General features: G+C 35.7%; 1 protein-coding gene across 1 annotated transcript; it reads left to right on the top strand.

Annotated features, from left to right (window-relative positions):
• The first annotated feature begins 2,045 nt into the window (after positions 1-2,045).
• Positions 2,046-15,602, top strand: WNT16 (Wnt family member 16). The gene is made up of 4 exons (XM_052001412.1): positions 2,046-2,440; positions 2,697-2,974; positions 5,501-5,784; positions 15,067-15,602. Exons 1-4 carry the CDS (start codon positions 2,346-2,348, stop codon positions 15,529-15,531), a joined length of 1,122 nt encoding a protein of 373 aa, XP_051857372.1. The 5' UTR covers positions 2,046-2,345; the 3' UTR covers positions 15,532-15,602.
• The last annotated feature ends 1,883 nt before the right edge of the window (positions 15,603-17,485 follow it).

Raw genomic sequence — 17,485 nt, 5'->3', positions numbered from 1 at the left:
GAAAAGCCACTTTAAGCCTAGCACTACAATACATGAAGAAGCAACTGTGTAATACATGCAAGAGACAACTGGCAAATCTGCCAAGCCTAGAGGAGATGCCCTAGATTTCAAAGATGGCTATATCATTTTAACATCTCCATTGCTGGCATGATCCTAGTCTGAACACTTCCATTTCCATTGTTATTCACTTATTACTCTGTACCCTCAGAATTGAATTGACGCTTTAAGACATTTGGTCATTATGGATCTTGTCCTTCAGACAGATATATAAGGGGTAGGTTTCAGGTTCTTATTTTTGCTCATCCCATATTTGACATCAGTATATGTGTGCTCCTATTCAGAATTTGGGAAGTTAGTAGGCATCTCAGTGGCCAGCTATTCTGGATGCCTTGAAAATATAACAAAAACTTAGAGGTCCCACCAGAAGTAGAAACTTGTTCCACTCTCCATCATGGACTAAAGCTATATAATAAACTCTCTCACAAGTCACCCAGGAGAGTCTTTTCTTCCACATGTTTCCCTTCCAATTCTTTCTGCAAATCTCTTAATGAGTAAACTTTCCTAAACTGGAATTTTCATAAAAACAGAGATTCAGAAAGGGGAAGAACATCTTAGATGCCTTAGGTCCAATTCCCATATTATTCAGATAAGGAACTGAAATCTTTATAAATCAAATGACTCAGCTCTGTTCAAAAACTGAAATTGTTCCCTATATCACCACTTATCCTGGATTATAGACTATCTTTTTAATTAATAGACCATATAAATAATTTAATTAATAAATGGTATCTTATTGTTGATACCATTGTCTTATCTCTACTAGCTAGTATCTTAACTTCTTGAAATAAGGGATTATTTTCTGCATCTCCAGCAGTCCTGGACACATAACAAGTATCTTAATATCTAATTGTTGATTAAATTCCTAAAAAAAAAATTCCTGCCCAAGATTCTTAAGGAAGAAACTGAGAGCTCCTATTAAATTTATGCTTGAAAATATCTAGGACAATTTTATTTTAGCAGAACACTTACCATCAATTATCCTAAGAGGTCCTTACCCTCCCTCTCTTTGACTTCTTTGCACCCTATACTTTGGAAAACAATAGACTCGATGCTATCAAGCAAGAAGTAAAGAAGAGGATAAAGTGGATAGACTATTTTATTGAAAAGAGTCTAAATGGATGGGATGGAATGCTAAATGTGCTGCATCTTTTCCCTCATTAAATATAAATCAAACCAAAAGTTAAGCCTGACAACTTTTTGCCATTATCCTTAAAAATTCCACAACATGTTTTACTAATTCACCAATTTTTTATGAGATATATTGAACTCAGAGTTGTTTGGTGACTATCGAGAACCTGCTTGGGGTGGGAAGAAGGAAGAGAAGATGGAAGAGGAGGAAAAAAAGGAGGAGGAAGAAGAAGAGAAATTAGGAGAGGGGAAAGACGAGGAAGAGAAAGAGGAGGAGGAAAAAGAAGAGGAGGAAGAAAAGAAGGAAGAGGAGGAAGAAGAGGAGGAGGAGGAGGAAAAGAAGGAGGAGGAAGAGAAGGAAGAGGAGGAGGAAGAAGAGAAGGAGGAGGAGGAGGAGGAGGAAGAGGAGGCGGCGGCGGCGGCGACGGCAAAGCTAGGCGGACTTTCAGCCACTCCACCCCGTGGCTTGGCGAAGGGACCAGAAGTAAGAGTGGGGTGAGTGAACAACAATGATGCTTGTGCCTCCTCTGAACCTTGACCCACAGTTGCCAAGACAAAAACGCCCCCATCAGTCTATCAGGGGAAACAATCCCTTCCCCACTCCCAGCATCCAAGGGGGACGTGAAAGCGCAATCTGAAATAACAGAAGCCCTGCGGCCCCGGGACGCGCAGTCTGCGAGCAGTCCTTCCCAAAGTGCCACCCCGCAGAGACTCGGGCTCAGCCAATGAGAGCCTGAGCGCCTGGGATAATGAGATGCCGCAGCTGCAACTGGACCAATCGGAAGACAGGAGCTACCCAGAGGAGAGGATGGGAGGGGAAGGTAAGAGGGAGAAGGGAGGATGGAAAGGGGAAAAGATCAAACAAGTTTCTCACCTTGGGAAGCTAGGGACGCTTCCCTGTACTCTGCAGGGCCCCTACTTCAATCTAAGGAAGAGGGTCCCAAGTCACTTTCTCCGCATCCTGAGACTGCTCCCTTGCAAGAAAGCGAGGAGAGGGGGAAAAATAAGTGGCTTTTTTTTCTGCTGGGGATAAGGGAGAGAGTATCAGTTTAGTCGTCCTGGGCTGAGCTCGAGCTCGTGGGGTATCTCGTGGGGCTCCCAGGCAAGAGGAGGGTCGGCGGTCCGTGACTGAGCCCCGGCTGCTCGATGCTGGGGCCATGGACAGAGCAGCTCTCCCGGGACTGCCTCGCCTCTGCGTCCTGTGGGCTACTCTCCTCGCCCTGTTTCCCTGCGGCGTCCACGGAAACTGGATGTGAGTATAGCAGTGGAGGGGAGGGATGGAAAAGAAGGTGGAAAATCCGAGAGCGCGCTCTACAGGCAGGTTGCTTGACACACAAAAAGGGGGGGGGGGGACGGCACCTAGCCCTGGGGCAGCCCCTTACCAGGAGAACGCGTGGCTCGACCTCTGGGACCCGAAGATAAGCAATGTTCTCAAGAGAGAAATGGGCAAATGAGGGGACTGACTGTGCATGGCTCACTATGGGTGGGGGGGCTGCCATCTCTTGCAGGTGGCTGGGTATCGCCTCTTTTGGGGTCCCAGAGAAACTAGGTTGCACCAACTTGCCCCTGAGCGGCCGTCAGAAGGAACTGTGCAAAAGGAAACCTTATCTACTGCCCAGTATCCGAGAAGGGGCACGACTGGGCATCCAGGAGTGCAAGAGCCAGTTCAAACATGAGAGGTGGAACTGCCAGGTGTTCTCGCCCGCTGTCCCTGCTCCTGCCGCCTCCGCGCCCCCTGCACCCTCGCCCGGAGCCACCCCACTCTTCGGCTACGAACTGAGCAGCGGTGAGTCCATTTGCTCCCCTTCTTTCTCGGCCTGCCCCCTCCTCCCAAGGAACCCCGGCTTGGCACCTCGCAGAGGCTGCCGAATCCGGAGCGGGCATCTCTCCTGTGGCTTCTCGAATAGGAATAGTGGCGTTTGCGTTGTCTTCTAGACCTGGAGAGTCGGGAAAGGAGGGCGGGAGGAGGACCAGAATACAACCGAGTTTCTTTCAGGCAAGCTGCAGGTGCGCCCCCGGGAACTGGGGCTTCTTCTCCAGACCTGCACCGGGCACTGAGGAGGTGAAGTGTCCTCCCGACCCAAATCTAATCTTCTGCCCTCCTACTTTAGCATTGAGTGAAAAATAACACTTCTTTCTCTGGGTTCCGACCCCCTTCTCTCCTCCTCCCGCCCCCTTCATCTCCTGCTGTCTTTTGAGACCAGCTGGGGAAACATGATGTAGGCCCCAGAGAATGCTGCTCCCCATCTGCTTTGATTTACCCAGGCGTGCCACGAATCGAGCCCTGGTCAAGTGGGTAATTGTGGCAAAAACAGAGCAGGTTCCCCCACCCCCACTCCTCCAGCCAACTAGGCTCTTTTCTACTCCTCCAGACCCTGAATTTAGAGAATAAAGATCGATCAGAGAAAAGTCATCCCAAACACTCCAAGAGTTGTCCTCTTTTAACCTTCTCCCTTTCCATTCCCTGCTGAGCAAGGCACAGACTCCCTGGAAAAAGTTTCTAGGAGAGTTAAAAAGTGTCAGTGGCCCTTCAATTGCATTGTGCTTTTGTGAAGACAAAGGTACGAGGATGCTTAGTTTGTTAAGTGCGTCCCAAACACAGATTGTAGTGCCTTTTCCTTCAAACCACTTTATTGTTCACTCTACCGGTCTACTGATCTTTGCCCACCAACATCCTACCCTCCCTCTTCCCAATACCACTTGTGAACATCTTATATATTCTACCATGTAACATGCCTTCATAAGTAGCAGGAGTTCCAATAGAAGATAACAACAAATGTGATCTTGGGTTGCAGAAACATACAGTCCTTCACTGTTGAAAAGGCTGCAGATGACAGACTGCTTTTACTTTTGAAAAAGAGAGACAAACATCTATCTGTGCAGGTCTTTCTATTCTACTTTTAAATGTTTAATTTATATAGGACCATTAATTTACCCAAGTATTGTTGGTGGCATTAATGTTAATGCTAATGCAGGCATAATAAATCTTCCCCCCAAAATCTCCAATTTCTCTACAACAATTTGCTGCAACTTTTAGATACCCTCATTCAAAAGTTATCATCTTTTATTTAGTATTGATTTAAAAATAAGCTGGCAATTGGATAAAATACAATAATGACTCTAGCAATTTCAAATTAGTGCCTTTTATTCCATTTTTAATATATTACATATAAATACATAAAATATATATTATATGTAATAATATGATATAATGTATAAAATATTAATATAATATAAAACAATATATTTTAATAAAAGGCCTGCCTTTTAATTCTATTTTTAAATAGAAGAGAATTTTTAAGTAGAATAAAATACTGTAATACCTCTAACAGTTTCAGATGAGGTAATATCAATCAAATGCATAAACAAAGGGATAAAGATATTTCAAATAACTAATTATGTCTTGCCCATCTTACATACTATCTCCTGAAAATAAATCTACTCTATTTTTGGTTTTTTTAATAGGTTTTATTGACAGAACCCATCCCGGGGTAATTTTTTACAGCATTATCCCTTGCACTCACTTCTGTTCCGATTTTTCCCCTCCCTCCCTCCACCCCCTCCCCCAGATGGCAAGCAGTCCTTTACATGTTAAGTAGTTACAGTATATCCTAGATACAATATATGTGTGCAGAACCGAACAGTTCTAATAAATCTACTCTAAAAAGAAATATATTATTTTCATATATTTTTAAAATTACTTGGTCCTCATTTTTTTCATGCAAGTTTAAAAACAATCACTAGTTTTTGAAGTGTGTGTTTAGAAAGATTCATAATTAAAATGAAAGGTAACTATGTTTGAAGTGTTATGAGAATGTTGTCAATATTTTCACCACAGTTCTTTTCATTTTAACAAGAAGGGATTATTACTATGTTTTAAGTACTGGATAAGTTGCTGACATTTGCTTTCTTGGAACACTTTTTTTTTTTTAAGGATAATACTAAGATTAGACAAAAGGCTGACCCACAAGGACATTGCTAAGGAGTAATTTTACTTGACCTTCCTGAAAATCTTTTCTAAATAGAGGAATTTTATAAACGATGTTGCTGCTTTTTAAAAAGAGAAGGAGCAATAGGAAACTTCTTGTTCTGAGCCTAAATTGCATTTGTTGCAATTGGTTTTTCAATTTAATTTAATTCAATAATTTATTAAATACCTACCATGTGCAAGATACTGTCCTGAGCACCAGTTGTATAAAAATAAGTGATTAAAAAAAAAGCATTTCCTTCATGAGAGAACTTATAGGAAACTCATTTCAGAGATCTATTACAATTACATTTTAATTGAATAATCCCTTTTATTTTGTCCCAGGCACCAAAGAAACAGCATTTATTTATGCGGTGATGGCAGCAGGTCTGGTGCATTCTGTGACAAGATCATGCAGTGCAGGGAACATGACAGAGTGCTCCTGTGACACCAATTTGCAGAATGGTGGCTCAGCTACTGAAGGCTGGCATTGGGGTGGCTGCTCTGATGACATTCAGTACGGCATGTGGTTTAGTAGAAAGTTCTTGGATGTCCCCACCAAAAACACCACTGGAAAAGATGGGAAACTGTTAGCAATGAATCTGCATAATAACGAAGCCGGGAGGCAGGTACGTATTAGGACATGAAATAAAAATGATTTAAGAACTTAAAAGATGAAGCTAAGCTTAGCCTCAGTGTAAATGAGATTATATCAATGAGAAGAAATCTAAGGCATGAATGATATATGGTATTTTAAAATAGCCAAGTTTTTGTTTCAGGCACATATGCTCTTCTGGGTGTGTTTCCTACTTTTGTCAGGCTTGTGTTTCCCATAGTATAAAGTGAGAGTTGCTTTACAAAATAGATCCCTTCAGAAACATTGATCATAGAAACTTAGTATCAAAAGAAATCTTGGATCATTCAGTTCAGTCTCCTCATTTTACAGATAAAGAAATTGACCCAGAAAGTGATACAGATAACCTGTATCTGAATCCAAGTCCTCTGGTTCTTTCCGAAGAGGTGCTTCTTCTACTAAGCTACGTTACATCTCTTACACGAGCTCGATAAATTGAATTAGATTTCTCCACTGGATTATATTTAAATAATGTTTTATCATTACTGCTTATTGATCTTCAGCCCATAAGGATTCCTAGCTTTTTAGTTTAATTATTTGTTTGTCTACACTTTTTCTCTACTATGACCTATAGTATGTATGTACAATATGTATATAACACATACACTTTATAAGAATCTTTAATGAATCTCTTTGCGAAACAAAAAAGTACAATTTGATTTTAAATATTAGTCACCTCATTTAAACAGTATCTGAGCTCAGGTGTTTTTGTTTATTTCATCATTTAGAATACACTACAAGCTTTCCCTTCACTTCATATCTTTATATCATCAGAGAGGGTTGACAGTACAAATTAGACTCATCAATATTGCTGAATTACAAGAATATTCACAGTGATTCTTTTGAAGTCATGGGAAACTTGTGAATGTTTACTTTGCAATTTTCAGCAATTCCTGTGGTCCATAAAAATCATTACATATTTATAGAATTTTAGATTCCTGATTAATCACCTAGCAAATTACAAATCTCCTATAACAGCCACTGAATTACCACATAAAGTTGATATGAAGTAAAAAAAGTCAAAACATTTAGGAAAAGTTTTTGACAAAAACTACTTTTATATTACAGCCATTTTTTAAAAAGTAAAAATAAAATCAAGATGATTCAAAATAATTATAATCTGTACACAACTTATACATAAGGAATTAAGCTATTTTGAATTTTAAAACCTTTAAAAATCAGTAAATTATTTAACCTCATTAAAATTGTAGAATAAGAAAATTAGTAAATAATATTTATGAAATATGTGTGTGTGTTTAATAAATGGGCTTCCATTTAATATCAAAGTTAAAGAGAAGTTTTCTTGATTTAATTTTTTTTTATTTTTAAGAATATTTTAATATGTTCTTTCCACATTCCTTTCACCACCCTGGAACATCAACAAAAACAAAAAAACTAGAACTCTTATCATAAAACATGCATAGTCTAGCAAAACAGATCCCCACACTGGCCTTACATAAACATGCAAGTAGGTATCTGCATCTTTTTGGCAGAAGGTGAGTATTTTCTTTGTCCTCAGTTTTCTGGACTTATGGCTTGACTTTGCATTGATCTGTGTTCTAAAGTCTTTCAAAGTTGTTTTTCTCCGCTATATTTTCCTTGTATACATTGTTCTTCTACTTCTGCTCACCTCAATCTCCATCAGTTCACAAGGTTTCCCAGTTTCCTCTGAAACTATTCATTTCACCACTTATTATGTCACAATAATATTCCATTCCATTCATATTTTAGAGATTTACTAATAAGCAGGTACTCCCATAGTTTCCAATTATTGATTGAGGGAAAAAACTGCTGTAATTATTTAGGTCTTTTTTTTCATTCATAAAAGTATTTTATACAAATGAATTCAAGGAAATTATATATTGATATATTGATATAAGAGAGAGATATACACATGTGTACCAGCATATTTGTTGCTTCACTTTAAATACAATCTAATTTAGAAAGAATATCTATCACACAAAAATGCAAGAAAAGTCAAACACACTAATCATTAGAATCATGTGCCAAGTACGATAATTCAAAGTGGAATAGTAAAAAAAATCAAAGAAGTAAAATAAATTTCCTTAGCTTATGAATGATAAGAAAATGAAGGAAATTCATATGCCTTAGAATCCCCAGTAATACTGCTAGCCTCTTTAAATTCAAGCACATTAAAATGCTAAATCTTTCTGTCACAATAAGCAAGGTAAAATATAAAACTAAGAACATTTTTAAAATATTTTTGTCTATCTAAAAAGATTTTTGCCTCTGAATTGAGACTAAGATAACAGTGAATAGAACTAGGAGAAAAAGTTATATATGATAATATTACGGAAAAAAAAAACAAGTTTGAAAGACTTGAGAATTCAGATCAATTAAAAAAACTAAAGAATTTTAACAGATATATAAATATATCTCCATAAGAAAACTAGTGGGTTTAGTGTTACCTTGTTTTTCTGTTTTTTTTTTAATTATATGGAATTAATAGATCTAGTAAATGTTCATTTTGATAGTAAACTATTATTTACATATTTATTTTGAAAACACACTCAACATCAACTTTAATCTACCTCTTGCTTATTTTAAACAAGCTTCTGAATTATTTCTTAACTTACAGTAATCAGTTTTGTTATTATTGTGCCAAAGAGAGTTATGTGTTACAGAAAATAATTCAGCCCACACATAAATCTTACTGTATTATAGACGTAAGCTTTGGGGTTTTGCCAATGGTAATTTTTTTTTCCTTTTCACACTATTCTATCCACATAAAAAATTAAAGCACACAAAATATTTCGTTGTATAATATTGAGGGGGGAGGAATATAAACACTCAGTTCTTTTTTGGATCTCTCTTAAAGTACAGATAATATATTAGAATCCAAATTACATTCCAGTTTCCTTTAAATAATCAGATAGAACAAATTATCTTAAGCGAAAATACAATCAACTCAATTTTCATCACTGCCAATGAGGATTTTAAGGTAGTAGGTATCTTCTTCAGAGTGTGTTTTAAGATCTGCATTCAATTGTACTTTCCTAGTCTCAAAATCCCCAGACTTAAAATGTAGGGAAATGTTCCCAAAAATGTGGGTACTGGCGCTTACTTATGCTATGAGTAGGACAGATGATTTTCTAACCGCTGACCTTAAATACTCTGAATCCCACTAGGTTTCTGACACCATTCCTTAAGTTATGCCTCCAAGAATAATGTTGCAAAGCAGTGATTGGCCAATAGCATGATATGATGTCTTCCAGGGGCAGTACTTCTGGGAATGATGTGACTTGGAATATTTATGGGTATTTCTTTTGGTGTGCATAGGATATTTCCATTCTTCCCATGTCCACCTCATAAACTTTTAAGTTTCCCTACCCCATAATTTGTTTTACGATGAGTAACTAAAAAAAATGGGAAGGGCCAGATCCCAAATGTTCATTGACTGAATTTAAGAATAGTTAAGATAAGTCTCTGAACCACATATAAATGTTTAACTTATCAGCAGGTTAAAATATTTCCTCAGACGAAAATAGAACAAAATGGCTCCTAGGAATAAGAACAGCATATGCCATTTCATGAATTCGTATTGCAGTTTTTATGATTGAAACGGAATCAGCTGTCACATTTCAAAATTAAACAAATTAATGGATCTAAAGTTGTCCGCAAAATTTGCTGGTCATGCATGGAAAACTTGTCAGAAATGTTGCTTCCAAATCAATATTGAGAGACCAATTCCTAAGCCATTTGAGCTGCTTCTATCAATCCTGTATTTATGTTTTATAGTCTTAGTCATGTATCTTTGCTATCTTATTTCAAAACAATTCATCTCATATTTGCCAAAGCAAAATACAGGGAACTTCCATGGACTAAATGCCAACTTCTTAATTGCCCTCTCAAAGTTCAGAAATGTTCCACTAAAATGCACACATCTGTTTGCAATAGTTAACAAAACATTCCTCTGTTAATATCGTTATAAACCTTAACAACTCAACTAGAGTAAAGAAAGGAATTTGCACATAACCACATAAAATTCATTCAGTTGCTGTTCTCTGAGTTACTGGCAAAAAAAAAAAAAAAAGCTGTGCATCTTTTATTTTCAAATTTTACAATTTATCATTAAGTAACTCACTATTTAGAATTTTCTGTACATGGCATAAAAATGCACTTGAACCGAACATCATATTCCTTAATATTAAGTCCTTTTTTTATTTTTGTGTGTAGGTATATAAACCAGTGATGACTCACCAAAAGTGCATCTTGAGAACTTATTGTATAGAGCATTTTGACCTGATTTTTTCATAGAATTGTGGATTTGGAATGAGATAAAATATGATAATGTATAAGAAAGTAGTTTAAAAGAATATAATATGCTATACAAATCTGGAGGGTGAACTCCCTATTCAATCAGTACTTCCAATATTACTTCTTTTCCTCTATTTTTTAAAACATCTGCTATTATAGGAATGAAATATATTTTAGTGGCATAATGAGTATATGTGTGTATAATATACATACTTGTGGGTATATATTATGTATATATTATACATGTGTGTATATTCATATGTGATATCCTCCATTTAAATATTTCTAAGCTGCTTTCTATGCAAATTTATTGTTTTATTATTATTTCAAATACTATGTAATTTTTAAAAACCACTCTCCTACTTAATAGACATAGTAAGAGACACTCCAAATCTCTAGAAAATAGAGTGAAAACTTTTTGAACATTAATCCTTGAAAGCTGGTTAACTCCAAGTTATTAAAAATTCCAGTTTCCATATCATTTGCCACACAAATTCAGCAGGTGGTTAACTATGGAATGAGAAATAAATCTCTTTTGTACTTTCTACACTTTCTTTTAAAAATGTCTCATTATAATGATAGCTAAGATTTCTAGCGTATATTACATTTACAAAGACCTTCCTCACAATAATTGCATGAGATTGTTAAGGTAGATGTTATTTTCCCCATTTTAAAAATTAGAAAACTGAGGCTCAGAGTAATTAAATCACTCATACAAGGTTGTAAACAGCTTGTAAGATGCAGAGCTACATAAAGCTTCTCACTTGGAATCCAGTATTCTTTTCATTGCACCACACTGTCTCTTCCTATCTCCCCCAAACCACAAAAAGGTAATTATTGTGAATTTTATCCTTTACTAGGTTCCCTGAATTCAACAAATATTTAAGAAGTGCTTACTTACTATGTTCAATTTATGTCAATAAAAAGACAAAAGTAAACATGATTCCTGTCCTCTGGGAGCTTATAGTCAGTCTAATGGGAGGGGAGGTAGGGAAGAGAGACATAACAGCTTGTCAGAGTGAAGTCTTGTATTAGAGATAATCATAAGACAAGAAGATAAGCATTGGTAATCTGGTACAATACAAGAAATTCAAGGGGACAGATATCATTTATTATTTAGAGAATTAGGCAAAATTTTATAGTAGAGGTCCAGTTGAGTTAGGCCTTAAGGGGGAAAATTTCAATAGATGGAGATATAGGGAGACCATGCTAGATATAAGAGATGACATTCACAAAGCTGGAAGTAGAGTGAGACATTCCTGGAAAAGTAGTTGGATACAGATAGTAAAGAACTTTGAATACCACTTTAAAAAGTTAAGATGAGTACTACTGGAGGTCTCCTTACAAAGTTTTTGGAGGATGGGGATAGGAGTTAGAAGTTGCTCGTTCAAAATGGATTAAGTAGTGAAATAATAGTTGAAATAATATTTTACACGTCTCATTATCCCTTATAGAAAGCTAGTTGTGGATAGACTCTGAAATACAATCTTTTTAGAGGCTATAAAATATTTAACAGCTTAGGGGAATTATTTCACCATTATCTGTGCTAGAAAATATGAAGATAAAGATTTGCTTTGGAACTAAGAAAAAGTCTGTGAAAAGATTTTATATTGTAATTAATTTCCCTAGAATTGGGAAGACTAATTGTTCAGTAATCAAGCGATGGACTGAATATATCAGTTAACTGAATATATTGATCAATTGCTATTTACTGAGAGTGTCCTGGGTGACCCGTTCTGTGTAAATTGATTTTTGATTTACTCTACCAGGACTTTCATGAGATTTCACTCTGCCATTCAATATATATCCCTGGTTATGGCATCCTAGAGAGAGATGGTATTTGGGAACAAGAGTTGGGCTGCTTTTGGTAATCAACAAGTTTTAACCCATAATTATAGATTTTTAGGATTACCACTAGGAGCTCTGAAAAGTGGCTTTATTTGGCATTTGTTTAGTTTTTTTCTCCTAATAAACTGAAAGTACTTAACAAAATCTGACCACATCAGGTATGTAGACCATATTAATTTGTCTCTGTGCCCAGAGTCATTATTTTATTGGGTACATTTCAAAAACTAAATTTAAGTTACAAAAATGCATTGGAGCAAGCTTATGTTCCATGTTATAAATTACTTTAGAGAATTTAAGATCATTCAAAGAGTATGTCTTACCCTAGGTTAATAAGGCTCAGTCACATATATTTTTAAACTTCTCACAAATTACTTTTACTGACTTGCTGCATAAGACAGTGTGGTATAATAAGTAGCTAGCCTTGTGATTAGAGAGGCCTAAGGATCAAGTCCTGCCTTTGACACATAAGCCAGCAAAGTCACTTAAATTCTCAGAGCAAGTCCCCAGGCAACACTGACTATATATTGTGGATGGGTTGATGAATTTTGTCCATGAAAAGAAAATTATCATAAAGATGAAATCTTTTAGACTTAAAAAAAGAAAAGAAAAGAAAAGAAAAGAAAAGAAAAGGCCTCTCAGTTTGTGAGGAGTTTGAATGCCTTTATATTATTTTGTTAATATTGCAAATTCAAAAAGTGTTGTGTAAGTAGCACTCCAATATCTTACTTGATTGTTTTGTGATGTTATTATTTGTGAGAAGTGCTAGCACTGTAACTTACAATATGCTCCAAATGACTGTATAACAATGTTTGAATCATTCAGTCTCTGTAGAATATCATGTTTAATTAGGAAAGATGTCACTGCTCCTAAGCTGTATAACATTCAAGTGGCCCATAGAATATCAAAGTGTTAATCTTGTTATTTTACAATTAAGATAAGAAACTCCTTATCTAAGTGGAATTTAAACTGTGGTCTCATTTCTTTCATCTGTGATTATGAAATTAGGGAATAAATGGAACAATTCTAATTTTTTCCCCAAATATATTGCCTACATGCTAAGTCTACAACTATTCTTAGTGATTTAGTATTTTGTTCTGCCATCCTCTGGAAATTGAAGGAAGCTCTTTTAGTTTGGTTGGCTAGAAAATGTAGATTCTGGCATGAGAAACTAAAACTATACGGGCTTTAAATCACTAGCTGCACGTTTCACACAATATTAGAGTCAATTTCTTATCCAAACACTACTTTGATTCTTATCATACATGTTGGTTGGCAATGTTTGAGATTATTTTTTTGCTTTCTCAGTCTATTTGGGCTCAATTCAACTTTCAGAACTGGAAAGCATTAGATTGGGGACTCTTTAAAGTGGGATCCATAGTATTTCAAATGTATTTTGAATACAATATTTCAATATAATTGTGATATGTTACAATATATTATTTTGTAATCCTGAGTATTTTGTTATGTATTTAAAAGCATGATTGTGAGAAGATGTACATAAGCTTATAACAAAAAAAAAAAAGGTTAAAAATCCAAGCTTTAGATGATGGCTACTGAACCACCCATAGAAAACACTTAATCTTTGCTATATTTGCTATAGTGAGAATACACTTGTATCTAATGAACAACATTGTCTCACCTAATCTCTTTTTGGTCAATCTGGGCACAGTTTATTAGATTTATCTAAGCATTTATGCTCCCTTCCCATTACAGAGAATACCTGGGACCTAACCATGATGACAATGAACTATAGATGACAAGACTATAGTTTCATGCAAAAGCCAAAAGGAGGTCTACTATTACCAGGCTTCATTACTATAAATGCGCAAAATTCTGAGTTGGAACTCCGGATTTTTATATAGAAATAGTGATTGTTCGACCTAAATTTCTATTAATGCTGTAATTTTGTAAACATTAGATATTGATGCACTCTCTGAGAGGTGATGAACAAGCTATGTGCAATTTTGTATTTTTCATGGTTATTACTGTTGGGGATTTTTTTTGGTCAGGAGCAGGACAGGAATAATGGGACAGACAAATTACTTTAAAATGCCAAAGGTATTGGGGGGGGGAGACCAGGGACTAAATGGATATTTGTGAGCTGGCATGGGAAACTGACCACAATTTAAAACACTTGTTTCTGTGGTAAAATGTCTTCTGTGTTCCAAGCAACAGACGTACATACATGCTTTTGAAACAACCCATGTATAAGCTAGGGACTGTCTGTATTGCTAAAATGCTCTTCGGTTTGCTTTTGTCATTTGTACCATTTTCAGAAAGGAATAAAAAAAAAAGATGTCTTCTCCTAGTTGAATATAGTAGGAAATAAATTTCTTGAATGCAGAGAAATATTTGGCAAGTGAGGGCAAAACCTCAGTACCTTTGATTGGTGCGACTGTTGGTTGAAACTGTGAAAGTCAAATGACTTGCTAAAAGCAACGGGTCACATTTAAATTGGGTAATGGAAAGTTTCCCAATAAGGAAAAATAGAAATCGTTTAAGGTGTTTAAAATAGGGACCATGGTTTTACTTGTCTCCTAAGAATATTTTCCCTATTACCTCTGTAACAGAAGAAAATGCTTTGGTATTATAAACATATTGAGGGGAGATAGACAAATTGACAAAGAAAAAGAGAAAGACAGAGACCGAGAGAAGTAGCTAGTAAATATTTCAATAGCGTTTTTTAATGGATGAAATTATCATTTGTGTTAAAATGTGATGGGTTCAATTTTCTGGGGCCCAAGTAATTTTTTTATCCTTTTAAAAGTATAAAAATAATAGTTTCCTGGCATCTTTCTAAAAGTCATATGGCAGTAGGATGATTGCTTTTATTTTATTTTTTGTATTTTTGTGCAGTTGCTATTAAAACGTAGAAGGGAACCTTAAAGCCAAGTGTCCCCCAGCTATTATCTCCGGGGGTTGTCTAAGAATTATTAGTCGGTTCAGGCTACTCTGTGTTGCCAAGTGAATTTCCTGTTTGATCTAGCTCTAAAAAAAAATCCTTATTTCGGTTTTAGAGTGTGTAAGAAATACACATAGATAAGCGAAACAAATAGAAATACAAAAATAAAAATATTTAGAGTTCAATTGTAAACTGGGGAATTTCTGGAAGTTCAAGCAAAATCTGAACATGATTCCCATTTGATTTCAGGCAGTATCCAAGTTGATGTCAGTCGACTGCCGCTGCCATGGAGTTTCAGGTTCCTGTGCTGTGAAAACTTGCTGGAAAACCATGTCTTCCTTTGAAAAGATTGGGCATTTTCTAAAAGATAAGTACGAAAACAGCGTGCAAATCTCGGATAAGATGAAAAGAAAGATGCGCAGGAGAGAAAAAGACCAGAGAAAGATATCAGTACGCAAGGATGATCTCCTCTACATTAACAAATCGCCCAATTACTGTGTAGAGGATCGCAAATTAGGCATTCCTGGGACGCAGGGCAGAGAGTGCAATCGTACTTCTGAAGGAGCAGACGGGTGTAATCTCCTCTGCTGTGGGAGAGGCTACAACACCCACGTAGTCAGACACGTGGAGAGGTGCGAATGCAAATTTGTCTGGTGCTGTTACGTTCGATGCAGGAGGTGTGAAAGCATGACCGACGTCCACACCTGCAAATAAGCAGGGTTCTGTCCAGAATCATGCTCTCTGGTGATACACAACCAAGATTTAACGGCGGTGTGTGCAGTGTGTGTGTGTGTGTGTGTGTGTGTGTGTGTGTGTAAATTTTAAGGAAAGGTTAATGAAGTTGAATCAAGTCCGTCATCATGTCTGGATTTTACTCTAACATCGTCTTCTAATTAAAAGCAAGTTGGATTCCCTGAAATTCCAAAGGTTCGATTCAATTCAGCAAACATTAAACACCTGCCCTGTGCAAGCGTTTTTTGGGTTCATCTTTGTTTAGATGCCTTTTGGGTAGGGGACAAGGAACAAGGAAAAGTATTAAAGAATCTCCACAGAGAAACAAGTTCATGGAGATGTCAGTTCATGATGAAAAACTTGACCCATAATTGGCATAATTTGCTTAAATGTGAATTTGATCGAGCAGATATAGTAATTATTTTTTTTAAAATATCGCTTACAACAAGGAGCACTTAAGCAAGGATATTATCACATTTGTCAGTATTTTTGAAGGCTTTACAAAGAGTTCCTGGAAAATGAAACTGTTAATACGTACATGGAAGTGGCATAAAAGTATTTACCCTTTTATTTACTTAAGGACAAATTACCAAAAGTATTGGGGGGGGGGGGAACAAATCTCTTAAACCATGGTGCCTATTAAATATAGCTGGTATCAAAGGAAAATAGAAATCTATTTTTTAACAAGTTGTAAGGTTTGAATTTTAATTTTCTATCTAAACACATGGATCACAAAAAAAAAAAAAAACCACTTACCTGAATAACTGGTTTTTAGACACAGAAATTAATAGACTAATACAAATTGCTTAAGCTATGTGATTTTAAGAGAAAAAAATCCCTGAGTGTTACAAATCTGTGAAGAAAAAAAGTTTATTGGATGTTAAAATATTTTGAAATGTATGAAATGACACTGTTTAAATATGTAAAGACAGTATTTTGTATAGTATTTTGATAAGAAATTTTTATATTTTGTAAATATAGTATTTAAATTATATGAAATATATGAAATTCTTAAACCATGTCCTTGTTAAGAACTCAGAACAAAGGTAATAAGATCATCTTTGAAATCATAATATCAATCCTTGACTTGTTTGCTTAAGTAGACTAAAAATCATTTGAATGGTTACCTGGGTTTAATATATGGGTTTCTTACCAGAAAGGCAATTTTGTGTTACAAATTGTTACAAGTTGTAATTCTATTACCTAAATAGTCAACATGAGATTCTTTTTCACACATACATACACTATTTTTAATGGTTTAAATGGAGATATTAAGATCTATTTTAAGTCATCTGAAAAAGAAACCTAAAAATGAAAGTACAAGGGCCAATTTTATGAATTTGTCATATTTGTAAGACTACATTTCATTATTTAAATTTTGTTCATTTTCCTACATTTTGAAAACATCTGTGATATGCATATTGGTTTAAAAAAATTCCATATGCTTCAAAATTCCAAATTAAATGTGCTTTGACTTTTATAAGTTTACTAATGATGGAATTTATATTTATGGCACTTAAATAGATTTCTTAAGCACAAACTATAGAATATTTTCCATAACATTCTACTGAATATATTAATTTTTTTCTCATCATTCATTTTCCTCATTTATCAAGGTAGACAGGGATTTGTGAAGAATAGCAAGACTATGAAAAATGTCAAAGGTTCAGGTGCTAAGCTAAGCATAAGGCTAAAAGTTTAACTGTGACCCTTCAAGTTTAGCAACAGTGGTCATACCAATTTCAGAGCTAACATGATCCTGGAACCAGCCAAATGCCTTTCTGAAAGTGATGATTTTCCAATTCTGGATAGTAACCTGACTATATGAGAAACAATGCACAATTCTTTTCTGTTTTGGTGAATAAGTAGATAAAGTAGGTAAGTGCAATCCCCCCTGTATTACTCATTTCCTAATCGCCTTATTATAAACATTTCA

This window comes from Antechinus flavipes, chromosome 5 (genome assembly GCF_016432865.1).
Source record: "Antechinus flavipes isolate AdamAnt ecotype Samford, QLD, Australia chromosome 5, AdamAnt_v2, whole genome shotgun sequence".
In the NCBI taxonomy this organism is placed as follows: Eukaryota; Metazoa; Chordata; class Mammalia; order Dasyuromorphia; family Dasyuridae; genus Antechinus; species Antechinus flavipes.
The sequence above is the reverse complement of the archived record's forward strand: the minus strand, read 5'-3'. Positions and strand labels throughout refer to the sequence as shown.